Genomic DNA, 17,889 nt, shown 5'->3' on the forward strand with positions numbered 1-17,889 from the left:
TAAGACTGCTAGATGAGATTACCTTACTGAAAAAGCCTATCTTATCAAGAGTCACAACGCGCTTTTCCGTGTCATCCAATACCAATACCAAACTTTTTCTTATACTTTCTATTCCTTATATTCTTGTACACATCTATGTTAGGTATTTACTTATATTTCATATGTGAGAACTCCATTCAAACATCTGAATAGGCTGATAAATACTAATTTAGAACTGCAGGAACGAATTTTAAATTCATGTGTTACAATCTTCAGTAATTTTGTGTACTTCCATTCCCTCCGTAGCTGATTATGTATTACTAAATCAGATGTCACATAAAATGTTAGATATATTAAAAAAAAACTACTTCTATCAGCCAGCATTGAAGTCACATCAAAAGTCATTGTGAATTCTGTTTATCTCTTCTGTTATACACTGCGTATATACATATATATATATATATTATTTTTTTTTTAAAGCAATGTGAACTCAGTTCATTTTTATACTTGGAATAGACAGTACCAAATCTATAAATTTATGTCAGTCACTTGTATTATGCAACTGTTCACCATTTGGCTACAATAAAAACTGTTAAAGTCATATACAGAATGATAGGACAGCACAGTAGTACTAAAAAATTAAGCAATTCAGTATATTCCAGTGCTTGCCAAAAAGTTAATTTAAATAAAATCAGCAGCAGTTTCTTTTCCCTTCAAAATTTCCATTGTTATTCCCGCAGGCACTGAAGTGCTGAAAACTCATTTCTTAAATGCATAATGCAATGGGCTCTGGAGGAAATTTTTCAAAAGCACCAACCTGCTGAACCAAGTAAAATTGTAACAACAACTTTTCCAGTGGTGATTATCATGTTGCCAATAAACTCTCTCAGTTTGGATGCTAGGGAGGCAATTCTACGCAGCAGTTTTAATTTCATTGTTTCCTCAAATTCTGCTTCACCACAGTCTTCATCATCCAGGTCTTCTTCATACATCAAAGCATCGTCTGGCTCTAACTTTTCTCTTACAGCCTGAAGGAGGAGGATTAAAAAAGAGAAAATGCAAAAGAGAGAAAGAGATTTTGAAATTTTGAAAACACAGATACAATATTTAACAATGAAGCCTTCTTATAATCTTCAACTAGGAAGTTCTCCAAGGAACAGGAGAGTTACAAATGTAGTACTAAGGCTAGAGTTGTGCATTAATGGCTCTCAAGAGGACAGGACGTTAGGAGTTGTTGCTGAGAAAGACTTCAGTTCTTCTAACATACATATAGTAAGCCACAAATTCTATACAAAATTTTATTTGGTTGGCAGAACATCCTTTCCATCCTATGATACATAATCTCAAATTCCTCTTTGGCTTAAGAGCTTTGAGTGTAAGCTGCATACAATAACCAAAAATACCTTCCCGATTGAAGATCCTCAGCTAACTCCACTTTTCAACCTTTCCTCAGTTATCTGAGGCAGAGCAATAAGGGCTGAGATAAATGGACAGATAGTTCATGAGGAAGGGCAGGTTGAGAGAGAAAAACTATACCCAGCAGAGACTCAGGGAAAGAATCAGAAATGAGGAGGTTAGCAGTCTATGAAAGAACAGGAGAAAACGTCAGTGAGAGAGAAGTACCAAAAGCTTAAGTAATCTGCAAAAATTTAGAAAATGAGACCAGGGGCTTAGAACTGCACAATGCCAAAAAGGAAAGGAAGGAAAAAGGAGAAGGTCCTTCATACTTAACAGTTTGTTAGGGTTTGGCAGTGGACTTCTCCATCAAGCCTCCATCATATCTTGGAGACCAGAAGACACTCAGAGCTCTTGAATGATGCAGAATAAATCATTGACCCACTACGAGAATCACCAGGATAACCAGGAGGCCCACCCAGAGAAACCATTTACGGAAAAGTTAGTCATTCACAGACACGAAGGGGCATACATATACATATTAGAATGTAGTAGTTTAGAGCCAGATTCTCACTCTGTGTCTTTGGCACTAGTCTGGATTTACATTAGCTAATGTTCTGGCCAAGCAGTATCTCTGTGTAAAAGTGAGAAAGAGAGACTACTGATATTTTTTCATTAGAATGTCAATTTTATATTTGTTAGTGACTTCTGGCAGCAAAACAATCCACGCTGACAGATAAGATTGCAGCAGGAATGGCCTGCTTAACACATCCAAATTCTCCAGTACCATTTTGTTACATAGGCTCTCAAAGGGAAAAAAAAATTCTTATGGGCTCCCTTGTTTCGCTTCTAAGCTCGGTGCGTATTCTCCTCCCGCTTTGGAGCATTAACAATGTTGTGATTGCCCAGAAAAAGCCTGCTCATTCTCAAGAGTATCTGTTTTACAGATGATTAAATATTAAATACAACAGGGCTGACAGAGGAAATGTACCTTTCTCTTGGACATACCCAGCTATTTCACTAACTATATCCATTATAAATGGAGTAAGGTAACATCGTAATCCCTTTGTTATTGTCCCAGAGCCCTCCACATACAAATTATTAGATTCTGATGCAGAACAATGGAGAGGAGATGGCAGTGCAAACAGACAGTTGTCACAATTTGGGCCATTCAGCAAAAATAAGTTTTATATCTGTTCATTGTTTCAGTTCATATTTGAACTCCTATTGCAACATGAGCTAAGTATTCAGAAACAGTGCCGACGGTAGTTTGAATAATACATTATGCTCTTCTAGCAAAACTGTTTTAGTGAGCAAGCCATACAAAGGGCAAAAGTAATGATCACTTCTGCTTGGGCTATATTTACCAGATGAACCTGCTCCTCATCTAGTTCTCTAGGCTCGGTCTTACTCTACCTGCACTGGCTCTGGCATTCTGTTCCTTCAGTTTAATATGACCAGTGAACAGTGAGACCTTCAACAATATTTACACTTCAAACCAAAGAGAGTTTAGAAAATACAAAATGGCACTCCTAACATACACAGGCCTGCGGACCTTTCTGAAGGAGAGTGTTGCTTCCTCAGCTACTGTTTTCAAATACTTTAAGACAGTAGGCATTAAAATATGGAATTAAAAAATGTGAAAGGAATAATTTCAAAATAAATAAGATATTCCAAGGGAGACTATGAGGAGAAATATCTGTATGATTATCATGAACCTATATTGCGAGTCATACATTTACTATAGCTTAAGTGAGTTGGCACTTAACTGTACACATGTAAAAATGAGAAAAGAAAATAAAAATATTTTATCTGTAAGAAAATAGAAAAAGTTATCAAGGGAAAAGTACATAATTAAAATATTTTTAAGTATGCGTTTGAGAAAAACACATAATAGTTTCAAGGAACAAAATAAAAAAGAGGACAAGAGATAAGAAAGCCAAGTTAAAAGCGTCCAACCTTTGTTGTCTTAACAGTTCTGTATTGTTAATCTGCTACTGACACACATCACACAGCATGCCCAGGGAGAAGCACTAGGAAGGAGAATATTCCACTCAACCAGGACAACGCTGACAATGAGATGATGGTCAAAAGTTTCCATGAACTGAGCTGCACAGAGATTAGAAATAGCAAGAAGCCTGAAAGTGGATGATTTACCCAACAAGTCACCTTATCTTTGCACTTCTATTTAGACGGCAAAATATGTAGTTCAGGATCTACAAAAATTTACAGCAATGTAAAAACTCCATCAGAAATGCAGAACAACTTACTTCAGGTGTTCCTGAGATCATCAGCTGTCCTAAAGATAACTGCAGTGTTCTGATCCCCAGAAAACACTGATTTCTCAAATTTTCCTTCTAAAACTACATATCTCTTCCTGTTTTGATTTGAGGCTCTTCAATGACTCTCCTCTGTTAAAGAGAAGCTATCACATGAGAAAATCTGATCATCAACAATAACCATAATCTGCAGTCATTGAAGCTTTTCCAGAACAGTTGTTTTATCAGTTTTTCATCGCCATCCGAATTACCAATGATGTCGATGACAAAGACTCCCTGTTTTCAGAGTTCAGGGCTTTACACCAGCATATTCCCTGGAAAGAGTGGAGTCACAGAATCCCAGCACACCTGAGGCAGGCAGGGCCCTCCTGGTCCCCCAGTCCCAGCCCCGCTGCAGCAGGGCCACCAGATCAGGGTGCCCAGGCCCACGGCCAGGAGGCTTCTGGAGACCTCCAAGGAGGAGACCCCACAGCCTCTGGGCAGCCTGTGCCAGTGCTCCATCACCTGCACAGCACAGAAGTGCTGCCTGCTGCTCAGAGGGAACCTTCTGTGCTCCAGTTTGTGCCCATGGCCTCTTGCGCTGGCACTGGATACCACAAGTGTCAGTGAGCCCAAAACACTGAGGTTATGTTCTACATCCCTCAGTTCCCTATCTGCAAGCTTTTATGAATACCTTAGTTCTCTGCCTTATTCTGTCTCCCAGTGGTGTCACTAATGCCCCAGACAATGATTATTTCAGTGAAAAGACTCTGAGAGCTAAGCAACTACAGGTTTGACGTTCTGTGTACAAACATATCTGTTTGTACTTTGGTATCCAAGGTGAAGTGAAGGAGCTGAAAGGCCATGTTCCTTTCCTGAAGTAGCTGAAAGGCCACGTTCCAGTGTATATCAAGGAGACAAACTTTGAGTTATCCCACTCTCATGTCTACCTCAAACCAATGGGGTAAGCTGGGATGGCTTTCCAGTTTTTCATGCCAAACACTTCAAATTGCCAAAGGCATGCAAACAGTGAACAGTTCTTACATTCAGCATGGTGATAATGTGCATGTTGTTGTAACACTTTCTGATGGTTAAATAGCCATGCAAGTACACACTCATCACAGAACACCATTCCTCCAGTCAGACTGTTTTGCAAAGCTCTTTTTACTGTGTGGATTAGTCCAAAGCTACAAACCCATGCTACATAGGCTACAGTTAGAAAAATACTTTTACTTCCATAATAAATTACTTATTATGCAATTACAGGATCCCTGTGGATGCTGATTAAATCAAATAAATTTCTCCATTCAAGGAGTATAGAGCATTTGTAAAGTCATAAACATGTGTTTCCATGACCTTTGCTCTGCGGAGCAGGGCCCCAGGACTTTTTATAAACAGACTAAATGCAGTTTAGGTTTTTCAGCAATCGTGTGGAAGTCCCAGGAGTACTTATTGTAAAACGTTTTTTTAAACTGTGAAATTGAGAGAGAGTACAGGCAAGGAAACAGTATTGCCTCTGTGGCAGCTATGGCAGCTACTATTGAGGCCAGGGCCAGAATGTCCATTAGCTACTTTGGGGGTTGGTTTATTAACATCTGACTTTTACATGTTTCATCTGGTACAGTATAAACACTGCTGCATAAAGATATCCTCCAGTCCCAGAGATATATTTACTAACAGGAAGCTCTAAATCCAACCAAAAGCCCATTCTTGCTTCAGAATTTTCCTTGCTTTGCACCTATGCTTACTGCTATTGTGTCTGTGAATGCAAATTTGCTCGTTTATTGACTTTTCAATTCTACAAAGGAAATGAACACAATGCATCAAAAATCCAAACAACAAGAGCAACACAATTTAACTAACCAGCCCTGTTACAACTAAGGATACATCAGTATCTCCCAATGAGTGCAAATCCCATGCCTGTGAATGCACTGCGTTATTAACACCTCTAAAGTATGTGTTGCTAGGCTCACAGGTGTAAATTCTCATAAGAGTTCAGGTGCTTCCTCCTTCCTGTTGGCTGATAAATGCTGTACAAATAGTTTCTTTTGCAGCGTTTTGACATTTCCTCCCAGCCAGTACCAGGAAACTGACATAGAGGAGTGAGTACATGAAAAATAAAACTGAGGAAAACACACAGGTGAATTTTGCCAACTTTTTCTAATGTGTTGCTTCTAGAACTTTTAATAAAAGTTAAATGGATCCTGCTATGTCAGCTCTATTTATCTGTAGATTATGTGAGAATTTAAAAAGAGTTATTGAGAGATGATGTGGCAAGCCTCATTATCCAAGTCAGTGATGACACTGTTTTTCAGGTGGATTACTGGTGGCAGAAATGCAAACTGCACTGTGCATCATATCTTCTGGTTTGTTTTTTTGTTTTGTTTTGTTTTTTAATTCTAGGTTTTTTTCCCTTTCTTATTAAACTGCCTTTATCTCAACCTACATGTTCTCACACTTTTACATTTAATCCAATTTGCCCCCGTCCCACTGGGAGGTGTGAGCGAATGGCTATGTGGTGCTGAGCTACTGCCAGGTTAAACCACATCCAGCAGTGACACCCGAGATGGCAAAAAAAAAACCAACACAACAAACAAAACAAGCATTCCAACATTCCTGGCACTGCCTTACTCTCAGGCAACCTGACTGTCCCCTGGTTGCACTCTACACAGTGCCTCTGTGAAAGAAACTGTGAACAACCTCTGGAGGAGCAGAATGCCTTATGCACACACATGTTGTCCCTTACTTGTCGTTAAGGCTTCAGAGTTTGTCCTGACAGGGAGTTACTGCCTGGAGCCTGAACCTTTCCTGGGCCCCCTCCATCACAGCCTTACCTTGTAACTATTTTGTAACCTTTAACTGAAGAGAGTTGGTGAGCTCTGTGGAGATGGACCACATCAGAACACGGCTGAATTCTACTTTCAGGCATAAAAAAAAAGAAAAAAAGCCCTTTTTTCTTTTTCTTCTTCTTCTTTTCTTTTTTTACCAAAAAGCTCCTTATTTTTAGAAATTAGATAGTTACAGGAATAGGAGGAATTCATCACAAACCTACTATTAGAAGCAGTATCTGTAAATATACCCTGAAAATGCATATAGAAAAATTAACCGGAGTAACACAATATTCTCTAGACAGATCCATCTGTGAGTACAAAAGCTGGAAGAGAAATTTAAGTGCTATTTGTTTTACCATCAAAGGAACTGCAAACCCTTAATGGGATATAAATGATTGCAGGTTTAACCTTCAGTCAATACTAAACCACACTAAGGTATTCATTTATTGCATTTCCAATTTCTCAAGAAAGTGGAGAATTCCACAGTTCTTACGAAACGTCCAGCATATGAGAGGCAGTATCTGTCCTCTTTTCCAACCCCAGAACAGATACAGAAACTTTCATAATGACAGTTCCTGTCATTCAACTTGAGCTGTATGGAAACAGAGCTATCTAGCAAGAGCATCTTCTTTAAGATCAGCTAGTATGAGATAGATGTGCTCAAAAGAGAACTCAGATGAGTCTACAGAACCTATCTCTACATGAGCAGAGAGGAGGTAGGGCTGCAGATTACCAGTACAGGCTGCAAAAGAAACCCACCCTCCGGACTCAGCACTCTACACTCACAGTCAGTTCTGCACTAACTTCAGAGGAAAAGCCTACTAAATAAGCAGAGCTAATCAAACGTGTAACAATTGCAACAAGCAAGTAACTTTGCTAGGTGTAAGGTTAAGAATAAAGAGGCCTTTTGGAATTTGAACAGCATTCTAAAACTGATTATACCAAGAAGAAAAGTCCTAAATCAACTTCAAATCCTATAATCTTAATGAAGAATTTAATCTCTGACTGGTCTAAAGCATTCTAAATCTTGGGTTAAATGCCTAAATACTACATAAAATTGGAAGACTTGTGACATCAAAAACAACTTTCAATACATCTGCAGGTTTTGATAGAACAAACTGTGTGCAATTCCAGAGTAAAATATGCTGTAGGAAAGAGTCATTTGTTACACTAAAAAACGATCAGGGCATACACTGGAAGCATTTAGGGACAAAGGCATTCAGAGATTCAGAGAAAATGAAAAAAGAAAAAAGAGAAAAAAAAAAAGCACAGTTCTGAAGCAGGAAGTCAAAATCATTAAATGCTGTATACAATAGATATTGTACTGAGAAGGCCAAAGATAGTTTCACTTCCAGTGTACCTACTGCACCTGAGCAAACATCAAGTGATTTCAGCACAAGACTCACTTAGTGAATATGGAAATAGAGTTTCACATTTCAACTTCAAAAAGCTGTCAGATATAGAAGCCAAATGCAAAAGAGAGAGGAAGTCACAGGCAGAGTTTGGTGGTTTGGCCTGAGATGATTAAACATGGTTTTTAGTGAAAAGGAAATAAGAAGGCTTGGGTTATGACTACAAGGCACAATTCAGTAGGAACTCTAAATAAGCTAGTGCAGATATGTGAAGCTGCATAGCACCCATATGGAGTAATTCCTGGATGAAGGAGTACACACATTGTACCATTATCCATCATGCTGAGAAGTATGATAAATAGCCCTACCGGATTGCCATTATTATTGCAGTATTGCCTCAGCTCACATGGGAGTAGCCTGGGTACTTCTCCAGTACTGCCCTACAGAGCCACAGACCACTGTGATGAATGGGAGAACAGACTATCTAATCTATAAAAAGATACAAAATTGCTTCACTTCTTTCATCTTGCAAAACAAGCATCAAAGACGTATATATATACATTTGCTTTCAAAATATCAGGGAAATAAATGCTGGAGAAGAAATGATTCTGAATCAAAAGTGCACAAAAACAAAACAATATAATGCAGTCAGGAATACGTGTGGAACCTAAATTAGAGGATTTCTAACCACCAGTAAAACAAAAACAAAAAAACAAACAAACAAAAAAAAAACACAAAAAAAACCATGAAACTCCAGAACAGGGTCTTGTCGGGAGCAGTGACAAAGAAAAATGGCCTTGTTTTAAGACGTGGCTTCCTGTCTTCCCGTGGGAATACAGCTGCCTGAAATAGTAGGAAAGCAAATTTAGATCCTTTCTTGGATTGTGTTATTCATATCTTAGGCTGATAAAGGAATTAATATTCTAATATTTTGCTCTCCTGGTTTACAATACTGCATCTCCAAACTTGGCACTGAAGATTCTTAAGAGAAAACCAATAAGACCAGAAGAGAGCTGTCACAAGAAGAATTTCATTACACATCTGCCTTGTTTCTAACCAAACCAGGGCAGGTGCATGCTGAAGTTTCATGCTAAACAGGCTAACAGCATTTGGTAATACATAATGTATTGCACTATGTAACATTATCTCGCTGAGGCACTGCTGTAGTGTAATTGCGTATTTGTGTTAAGACTTATCCAAATACATGTGCATCAAACAAAGAAGCTAATGTAACTTGTAAACTTCTGACCCCGGTTAAGACAAGATGCATTAGAATTGTTACTGAGGGAGGCAGAGTAAGGTCTGGCAAACTTCACTACTACAAAGGCTGCAGGCAAAGAGATAAGGGTACTCTTCTTAAACCACATAAATAAGGTGTTACATCTTACTCTCACCACATCCGAAGCACCCAAGGACCAACTGGGTTTGGACAGTTGTTCAGAGGTCAAAATCAAAGAAGTGTTTGTAATCTATTAGAAAAAGTGAGCAAATGTCATCTTAAATAAACATGAAGGGAAAAAAAAAAGAAAGAAAAGAGGGGTGAGGTGAAAGATGAAAATACAAAAAGAGGTGTGTTCATGAAGATAAAAAAGAAACCAAGATATTCATTACCTCTCTCTGTTTCCCTCTTTATTACCTGTAGCATCTTGATATGCTTATTTACCGTCTCTGAAGAAAAGCAGACACTGAAGAAGCCTAAATTGCAGGTGGGAATATGTCTACAGAAGTCAGAGCCAGATGGTCAAGCCAGGTGAATGTTTGATACTGTTAAATAACATTAGATGAAGAGTAACATAAACACAAAGCAATAAAGTCAGGAAAACTAGGCTCATCCCCGGAAAACAGGACAGTCATCTAGACAAGGTCATGAGCACCACTGTAAACAATTCAAAGGAGACCTGCAGGTGTGAGCAACTACAAGGAATGTGTAAACTCATCTTTCCCAGAGCGGGCCTTAGTCTGAATTAGTTCTGCTCATTACACAGGTTGTCCAAGTAGATGATGCATTAGTAGATTCACCCTATCCAAATCCTCTGACTCTTATAAGGATTGTAATCATACCATTATTTAGATCATTTATCTGAAATGCTGAGGCATCGATATCCCCTGTAGCTCAAGAGAACATTAGCTGTTTCAAGGAAAAATAATGAAAATGACCAAAGAAATGAATAAAAAAAAAGAACAGGGATTGCTTACCTTCTGAAAGATGAATATGTAAGATAATAAATAACTTGATTTTCCTTATACCATCTCATGCTGTTTTACAACATGTAATACAAGAGACCTTCCATAAAATTAAAAGGTGTTAAATTTAAAATCAAATCAGAGAGCAGTTATTAAGTTGTGGAAGTCCTTGCTTCATGACACTGCTGAAGCCAAGAAATTAATGAGGTATTAAAAAGGGACTGGATAATTATATGTTTAACAAGACTATACAGAGTAGCTATAATTAACAACAACATTTTTGGAAGGCATATGAAACCATATGTTTTAGGATTAAAGCCAGTCTCTCACTAGGAGAGATCAAGATAAAAAGCAATATTGGAGATGGGGAAAAAGTTATCGCTAACTTGCTTATTGTGGTAATACACAAGGTACCAGCTATTTCCAGGATAAGGGTCTAAATGGACCTTAGACAAAGCATGGGATGTGTATAACTCAGAGCTTGTCTGAACTGTCCTGCATATGTTGCATTTGCACTCGGAGACTTGAATCAAAAGAGAGCTCTAAATGGCCTGCCTGCCTGATGTAAGCGTATGACAGACAGCCCCAGCCTATCAGCCTGATTATTAGAAAGACAAAGTTAAGAAACTGAGCTTTATTACCATTCCAGTTTGCTAAGAGACACAGAAGCTGAGATACAGATGAAGTAAGCAGCTTCATTTTTCTGAAGAGCGTCAATGAGAAACAAGCTCAAACAAACAAGGCAGCAAGGGCCTTGGAGGAAGCTGCACTGAAGACTGCAACTGTTTATTTCACTTAACATCAACACCTCTTGTAAAGATGAAGTTACACAATCTCACAAGGATATTTTTACCCTGTCAATTACAATATCAGGCAACAGTCACGAGAAAAAGCTACTTCCTTTCTAAAACCTATCAGACTGTATATACTGCATCTGCATTCTGGCATTTAAACCACCATCTGCATCAAATCAAAAATGTCATACTTTCAGCTGCAGCTGGAAGTTAACTGTTCTCTCTCATTTTCTTCCACCTTTTACACCTTGTGACTGGCATTGTGCTTTTCGGCATTTGCAATCTGGGCCTTTCTCCAGCTGAATTCACCTGCTTTAAATTTTCTGAGCCCTAATAAAAAAGGCCTGCAGACACGTTTGCTCCAAGTGTGCAACCATTTAAGGGTGGTAATGAGTTGGACTGCAGCCTGGTATCTGGCAGACCTTCCTACTTCATGACTCACTGTTAATTAAAACCACACTCTTTGCTTATTCCTGGGGTAGCGTTACTTACAAATAATTGAGAGTCTCTTACTGCCTTCCAACCTCCTATCCCCAGTTCTGTTCTGTAGAATACACTTTTCTGATGAAGATCTGTTTCCCTTAAAGTTGGACACAATGTAATGAAGAAGGACATCCATTTTTCAATGAATGCTTGCTGTCCTTAATTCGGATTCTGATACTTTTTCTCATCTTGAGTTGCAGCTAATCCATGAGCGATTTGATCCACTGTGCTCTACAGACACACATTGCTGGATGCTACTGCCACAGCTATGTACACAAACTGCTACTCAACTCCAGGCAATTTTTCCAGCATGCCCAGATAAAAATTGAAATATGATGCATTCATACAGAGCTTCGAAAAGGTCACTTTCAGAACTACTGAAATTATCACTGAACAGGCTTTCTTGTATTTAGAATTCAGAAGGAGTAGATATGCTACTCTTCCTTTTTTTTAATTTAGCCTATTTCCAAGGTATTCCATGCTCCCCAAAAGCACAGATGTCTGAGAATTCCTCAAATAAGTTCATGCAAAAAGGTGAAGATGTAAGATAAATTCTCTGTTTTTTCTAGAAGTCAAAGTGCCCATTTCATGATGTTTAGGGCTACCTGTCAATCCAAAAAACTACCTCTCTTATCATATGATGGGTTATGTTAAAGGGAACCTAAAATATCATCTAGTTTCAAGCTTCTTGTTACATGCAGAGCTGCCACACACCAGATAAAGCTGCCCAAGATCCCCTCCAACCTGGACTTGAATGCCTCCAGAGATGGGGCATCCACAATCTCATTTGGCAACCTATTCCAGCACCTCACCGCCCTCTGGATAAAAACTTCCTTCCTAACATCTAACCTAAATCTATGCTCTGTTAGCTTAAAGTCACACTCCCTTGTCCTGTCACTATCAGAGTGTGTAAAAAGTCAGTAAGTACCCTTCAAATACTGGCAAGTCACGATGAGGTCTCCCCAAAGCTTTCTCTTCTCCAAGCTGATCTAGCTCAATTCCTTCAGCTATTCTTCATAGGAGAGGTGCTCTAGCCCTCTGATCATCTTCATGGCTCTCTTCTGGACTTACTCCAACAGCTCTGCATCCCTTCTGTACTGGAGGCCCCGGCCTGGACATTATACTCCAGATGGGCTCTCACAAGGGCAGAGCAGACAGGGACAATCCTCTCCCTCTCCCTGCTGGCCACCCCTCCTTTGATGCAGCCTAGGATATAGTTGGCCTTCCCAGCTGCAAGAGCACATTGCTAGGTCATGCCCATCAAGAGCCCTATGACCTTCTCCGCATGGCTGCTCTCAAGCAGTTTTTCTCCCCGTCTGTACTTGTATCTGGAATTCTCTTGACCTAAATGCAACACCTTGCACTTCGCCTTTCTTAAACGTCATTTATGGATCTGTTGAATCAGTTTAAATCAGCATATGCATTTTTAATAAATCTCTGACAAGTGGTGGCAGGAACTCTCAGCATAAGCTCTTCAACTCTCTAATTGGCTGTGGAGTTGTTCTAATAAACCCACGACTATTTCCCTTAGAGGCACAGTACCAAGCTCAACAGTTCTGAAGCGTTTGTTTGTAGGGCACTTATTTCTTTAACTCATTTTGTATTTTCTAATTCAATAGAGTTACCGTACCAGTACAGAGCCATGGCAAAACAAGCAGCAATTAGATAATGCTGAAGTCAACTTTTCATTTAGTTTTCGCTTTTTTCAGTGGGCTTTATCAAAGAGGAATTGAAAATTATCTTGTAAAACCCACACGATTGGAGTCATCTCAGACCATGCCAATATTTTTCCAAATTCAGACACTCGGCTGCATGCTCTGCATATGCATTAGGTTCCTTACAGTCCTGCCAATTCCTAGCAGATTCAGCTGCTTCTGCAGCCTCCTAACTAGCAGAAATGATTCCAGGATGTTATATGCAGACACCTACAAAGAGAAAGTTGAAGTTTGGAAAATATGTGTTTAACGTGTATTTAATTTTCCACTCTCCATTTTACTTCATCTTTAAAAACAAGCAGGTTATTCCGATGTAAATCCATAATTTCAGCTGTGAAGATCAGAATTCCTCAAAACACTGGGGATCACCTCACATGACAGTATGTATTACACTTCAAAAAAAAAACATCAGCTGTGGTGAAGTTTTTGGTGCCACTATATCTAAACACAGCTGCAGTGTTCACTAAATAATCTATAATGCATACAGCCCACAGAATATAAATAATATTTCCTGGGTTTTGACGCGAAGAAGTGAAATATATTTATGCAGATTTCCATTTGCCTGGTATCAGTGTCCCTTTGCAGTCAAAGTTTTCTCTTTCTTCTCACCTCTACTCTTCCTTTGTGGATTATTCTGGTACCTTTAATTGTATCAGTGGAATGCCTTGAGTTAGCCACGAGTCCATGACACATGCAATTTAAAGCTGCCCTCTGTTCTATGTGATCACTGCTGGTTAGCTCAGTTTTTTTTTCTTGCATTCCAGGCAGATCTATTGAGCCCTGCTTGGCAGAGACAGCATCCCTTGTTTCCATGAGACTGAGCTCCCTTCTCCTGCCCAGACTCTAGGCTCTGAACTAACCAAAAAGTTAATATTTAAACACTATCATATAGATTCAGAGGAACGTCAGCATGTTCTTTTGTCTTTCTTCCGAGCTTCTGCTATTACATTACTCCTATTTTATGCATATGCAAACACATTTTTTATCCAGGAGGCCAAGGGCTTCAGAGAAGTTCATTAGAGCCCACTTTGGTAAAATATTACTTTTAGTAAAGACAGATTGAACACAAAATCTAACAATTAGCAACTTTTCTTAATGCTTCTAGTTTCTCCCCTTACAGTCCTAGATTCCAGCTGCTAAATCCATTCTGCACAGCTCCAGAGATAAAGCAGATTTAAAGCAGGTAAAACTGGCTTCCCAGAGACATGGCAGAACCATGCGTATTCATATGACACTGAGGCCGATGTATCCTCCAGTGTGTAATAAAAGGGTGTAATCTTCAGGCAACCCTCAGCTGCCTGGAGAGCACCTAAGAAATTGCAAACAACTGGATGTAAAGCACAGTCCTGCTACTGATCTTTCTTGGGCTAGAAACTCAACTAGCTTATGGCAGTACCACAAACCAGACAACAGAGAATCACACAGAAATTTTTCTCCCTCTAACACCAAAGCGGACAGCTGATCTCCTCAATGCTTTACCCACTTTTAAAGTGCAGTTTCTTTTTGCAATGAGCAACTTGCAACTTTCTCGCTTAAAACTGGAGTTTTGAGGGTAAAGAAAAAGACATTTCATCCATATGTAAAACAAGGTTGAAAATGAGACACAAGGCATGCTAGACAGTCTGATAAAAAACATGTCAAGACTGATACTGGGAATTTCTCTGTACCCTGGGCTAAATTCCCATTACGGCTTTTTGTATTATAAAATTGTTTCCCTTTATATGTGGACTTTTCTGTGTTCACGATCTCTGCCATTCTTCCCACTAGTAAAATATACAGCAAACACAACAATAATTCCAGCTGCATCATTCCCAAGAACTATCATCAAGCTTACTCGACTGTTTGCATAACCACTGCTTTAGATAATTCCCTTCCTGAACATAATGCGCAGTCTCTCCGCACTTCTGCTAAGAGTCATTTCTGATCATTACTTAGATTCTGCTGTTCTTTAAACCAAGTTTGGAAATGTGGGCACTAACTAAAAGGCTGAGCAATGTATGTAGCAAAAATCTTTTTCAGACTTAATTAGAAACCCTGGCGAAGAAACACACGGCGGTCAGCCTACCTGTTAATTCAAAACAATTTGAAAATTCAGCAAAACTACCAGTTTTCATATTCTGCTCTGTTTAATGGAGACAACAGTAGCTTTTCCACTTCAAAATTAAGTGTTTGGTTTCCTGTTTGTAAGAGTACTTAGCATATTCCATGTTCATCAGACTAATTCAGGATACAACTCCCAGCAAGAATGCCAAAGTTCAGTATCAGCTATAAGCAGTACAGACAGAAATGAATATTTGATACCATTTCCTCATTTTCAAACTGCGCGTTGCACTGCACCGCATCCTCGCTTATTGCCTTCTGAACCATGTTGCGGCAGAGGAGCCATATTGTCAGGCTCGCAATGAACATCCCGATGTCTGGTACAAATAGTCTGATCACGTTGCCAGCATCTGCTCCTTTCACACTGTATGAAATGAAAAAAAATTAAAAAAAAAAAGAACAAAAAAACATTTGTTACTTGTAAGGACGTTTTCGACTGGAACAGAAAGTTAGCTCAAGGCAAAGAAAAACCCCCAAAACCCAATTGTAAGAAAGATTCAGAATTCTGGGAATATGAGGAGGACCAAGAGCATTAGACAGAGCTGTTTTTACTTTGCAGAAATACAGAATAAGTGATTATTCGCTGGGAGCTCACATCATCATATTTTGCTGATACTTCATATTTTGATTAACCTAAGTCTGAATTGATTTCATGGTGAGCAACACATACAAGAAACATTTCATGCGAGTTCCTAGGAGAACTATGTATGTAAATGGCAATCTCTTTATAGACATCATTGGCAAAGACAACAGCATCCAGCTCCACCAAGCTGGAGTTCCAGTCATCCTTGAAGGGTGACATAGTTGGAAGGGTCTGCAATGTTTTAACATGACTCATTCTGTTAGCGTTTTGATATGTTAATATCTTTTATTCAAACAAACCTTCTGCATATCTTTTCCGGTATTTAATATGCGTACTTAAGTACTAATATTTAAATATTAATTAAAGAGAATCAACTAGCTCCCTACCATGAAAATCTTTCTACTCCTCTGTATGAATTTTATCTACAAAGGGAATATCACTACTCTGCTATGTAGATTTAATTGTTTATGCTGGAAAATATGAGCTTAAGGGTTTGGACACAGTGTTTGAATTTGGTTCACTGTTAAAACGGAGAACTTGGATTCAGATTTAGTGGCACAATGAACAGTTTGTTAAGCTGCTGCAAGTACTTACTGAACTTTTAGCTTTCATTAATGAGAGGATATAGCCTTCTAAGTTTTATTAATGAGATGTTATAACTTTAATGAATTCAAAGTATACCTGCCAATCACGACATTAACGCAGTTCTGATTTTAACAGATTTTTTAGGCCTTTGTTTCTGTAATCATTTCTGAGGACAGATGAGTCATCTGTATAGCTCCTTGGGTTTAGGTGAGTGGGTTACACTAGTTCTTCATCGCCTGCTACCAAAGTATAAAATCTTGATAGTTTATTTTAGAGGTTCAAAAAAAAAAAAAAAAAAAAAAAAAAGATAGCCCTCCTGTCCTTTCTTTACTGTTAGCAGCTTTGAAGCCTTAAAAAAAAAAAAAAGCTATGTGTGAAGGAGTTATCTGCAACGTTTTGAATTTGAACGTCATCATGCTAGCAGATCTGAAGTACCTAAAAAGCCTCTGATGTGATTAGGACATGACCGCTATCAGGAATCTTGCTGGCCTGCTTCATCTAAATCCAAGATCCTACATTTCCATTTTTGCCATCACTACTGCTGACCCAGCATTTCCTTGTAAATGAAGGGAAACTTCAACTCTACAAAGAAGAAACTTCTTCCTTGGACGCTCTTTACTGTTACAGTCACACATTCTAGCAGCTAAGTGGCTTCAAAATGTTTCATTAACAGCATCAAGTAGTACTGAAGCAGGGAAAAAAATTAAGTAACTGAAAAGTTTGTAAAAGAATGAGGTGGCTAAGTCCTCAATGGACTGCTTGTATGTTTTCCTGCGCTGCTGTTTCAAGGAAACTGTGCCACAGAGTAATCTGGTGCATGACAGGACAGCCAATCTGTTTAATGTTACAGAAAATACAGTCTTGGCATGTGAGTTCATTCTGCAGCACTGCAGTTCTGACACCGAAGATCACCTCGTGAAGGCACTTACTTTACAGCATCTCCTTTGGCAGGAAGTAATAAAAAGTACACTTCTAATAAAACAAACTCCCAACAACAACGTACCCAGGATTCACAACCATAACAATGAATTAGCTGCACATATCCCAACTGCTATCCTACAAGCCGCCTATTAAGGCTGTTTTCCTAAACACGTGCCAACAAAATCTGAATTCTTGATTCTGAAAAGTATCACATGGGGTTTTTTTTTTTAGAATAAGTTCAAAAAAACTGAAAGCAGAGTTAGTTTTAGAATAATATACATTTGCTTGTGTCATATTGAAAAAGGACCGTATATATGTAATACTCCTACATACGGATTTTTTCTGTATGCAGGCATGGGGTCCCAAATAAAAATTAGCTTTGCACCACATCTGAACTTAAGGGACAAGTCAGTTGTCTTCAACCACTCCCTCACAAACAAGTTAAGGGCCTTCATAACCAGCACTGCTGAGTTGTACCAGGTTCTCCCTGCTCACACTGTACTCCTGCGGAGCCAGGCTGGGTCGTCCTCCTCCTTCAACACCCCCAGAACAAGACGACCCTGCAGGAGCACCACCTCTGTCATGGCTCACATTTCTTTCCACTAACCCAAACCAAGTGTCTTTGATTTTTCAAAATAAATCATTAAGTTGTGTTGTTGGGAAAGATGTAATGTGCAGCTCAGGCTGGCTATAGAGAGTGATACTGAGC

At 39.0% G+C, this 17,889-nt stretch overlaps 1 protein-coding gene across 1 annotated transcript in view; it reads right to left on the minus strand.

The window, feature by feature from the left end:
* The window catches only part of PIEZO2 (piezo type mechanosensitive ion channel component 2), a gene marked incomplete at both ends in the record, with an annotated part of 287,728 nt that overhangs the window by 116,294 nt on the left and 153,545 nt on the right, over positions 1-17,889 (minus strand). The window contains 2 exons of the mRNA XM_079533880.1: positions 797-1,007; positions 15,293-15,455. Of these exons, the coding sequence (XP_079390006.1) occupies positions 797-1,007; positions 15,293-15,455 (374 nt within the window). The remainder of the gene's footprint in view (positions 1-796; positions 1,008-15,292; positions 15,456-17,889) is intronic.

Source organism: Tetrao urogallus (genome assembly GCF_951394365.1).
Source record: "Tetrao urogallus genome assembly, chromosome: 3".
In the NCBI taxonomy this organism is placed as follows: Eukaryota; Metazoa; Chordata; class Aves; order Galliformes; family Phasianidae; genus Tetrao; species Tetrao urogallus.